Below are 1,857 nucleotides of genomic sequence, written 5' to 3' on the forward strand. Positions count from 1 at the left end.
AAAACAAAATTTAATGAAATGAGGGCCTCTGAATTCTCATATTTACAACACTTGCTTAAATTCTTTCTCAATTGTAACATCATAAACCACCCCCACCCCCCCACAAAAATGTATCGCCATTCCCATTCAGAGATTTCACATTCTCCCCATCCCTTGGATAATTTGCGCTGAATTCAGCAACATTTCCCCACCTCCCCCCCAAACACAAAGAGAATTAATTTCCTGGTAAAGAATAAGAGTTTGTGATATGTAAAGGGGGGGGGGGGGGGTAAAGAGTGTGATCATCATTGCTGCACTGCACACGCTCTCAGCCCCTGGCCTCTCCTGGTGAGATGTGCACCATTTTCTCGTGGACCCACACGCCCTCCCACATTGACCGAAATCGCCCACCGAAACCTACCATCGACGTTTCAGAACATGGGGTGGTGGGGGGGGGGGGGCGAGAGGGAGCGAAAACGATCTTCCCAAAGGAAAACTTACCCAACACATTGGAGAGAGAGAGAGAGCGGGAGGAGAGGGCAGTTGGAATGGGCTGGGAGGGGCCGCTGCGTAATCACGCCAAGTCCTCCCCCCAGCATCTACTCAACCTGGAAGGGGGGCTTTGGTGGGGTTTAACAAGTGAGGAAATAATTAAAAAGCACAGCGCGACAGGGAGGTGCAAGAGAGAGAGAGAGAAAACGTCTGTTTGCAAAGTGCGATCCCATCGTCGATTCTCGATGGGGCGAGGGGTAAGGACAGAGGGGGGGGAGGGAGGGGGATGGAGAGCTCCGAGACCCCCCCCCCCCAACCGAGAGAGGTAAGGCACTAATCGGACTTCCCGTGGTTGTTGTTAATCATGGAGTGTCCATTGGAAAGGAGGCCGTTCTTGACCAGCTCCTCCTCCTCGTCCTCAGAATTGTCCGTCTCGTCTCTGTCACTTCGTTCATCCTCCACGATCTGCAGCAGGAAAAGAGAGTGAGAGAGGGGAAAAAAAACACCACAAAGGTTTAAACAAAAAAAGGCTGCTGGCTTCAACGTGAGCAAAAAAAGGGCTGCTGGTTCAATGTAGGCAAAAAAAGGGCTGCTGGTTCAATGTAGGCAAAAAGGCAAAAAAAGGGCTGCTGGTTCAATGTAGGCAAAAAAAGGGCTGCTGGTTCAACTCAACATGGGTAAAACAGGCTGCTGGCTCAACGTGGGCAAAAAAAAAGACAACTGCTAGTATTTCTTGAATGCTTGCTGCGCATACCCTTCATCCCTCAGGCATGAAGCGATACATAACTCAGGGACGTTTTCTTAGCAATCAAAGAAAACAACTCCAGGGTTCGCGGGTGCTTTTCCCTCTCCCCTCCTCAGAGATTGTGGTACGGTAGTTCATGGGCTCACTTCACCCACCTCCCCCCGCCAATGCCTCGACCCAGGGTCGACTTGCCAACCTCCCCCCACCCCGCCTCACAGGATGAATTGGTGCTTCTACTCCAGATGTGGCACTCTTGCAAGTGGGTCCTGATGACTGCACAACAAAACAAAACGCCTCAACAATGAGGCAAAGACCCAGGGGCCCTACTCCATTCAGACCAACGGGCAGCCCCATCAATGACAGGTGGAGAATCACAAATACCCATAGCGGACTTTCACCCCCCCACTCCATCTCAGCAGATCCCACAGTGAATCAATGGTCACTGGGCATCAGCGCTGAGGGAGCAGGCACTGTCGGGTCAGTGCTGAGGGAGCGGGCACTGTCGGAGGGTCAATGCTGAGGGAGCAGGCGCTGTCGTAGGGTCAGCGCTGAGGGAGCGGGCGCTGTCGGAGGGTCAGTGCTGAGGGAGTGGGCGCTGTCGGAGGGTCAGTGCTGAGGGAGCGGGCGCTGTCGGAGGGTCA

The 1,857-nt window shown here is 53.2% G+C and overlaps 1 protein-coding gene across 1 annotated transcript in view; it reads right to left on the bottom strand.

The window, feature by feature from the left end:
* Window positions 1–718: 718 nt before the first annotated feature.
* Window positions 719–1,857, bottom strand: part of LOC122547678 (ceramide synthase 2-like) — a 16,984-nt gene continuing 15,845 nt past the window's right edge. The window contains exon 5 of the mRNA XM_043686276.1: window positions 719–936. Coding sequence (XP_043542211.1) covers window positions 805–936 — 132 coding nt within the window. The 3' untranslated portion in view covers window positions 719–804. The remainder of the gene's footprint in view (window positions 937–1,857) is intronic.

Source organism: Chiloscyllium plagiosum, unplaced genomic scaffold (assembly GCF_004010195.1).
Source record: "Chiloscyllium plagiosum isolate BGI_BamShark_2017 unplaced genomic scaffold, ASM401019v2 scaf_7132, whole genome shotgun sequence".
NCBI lineage: Eukaryota > Metazoa > Chordata > Chondrichthyes > Orectolobiformes > Hemiscylliidae > Chiloscyllium > Chiloscyllium plagiosum.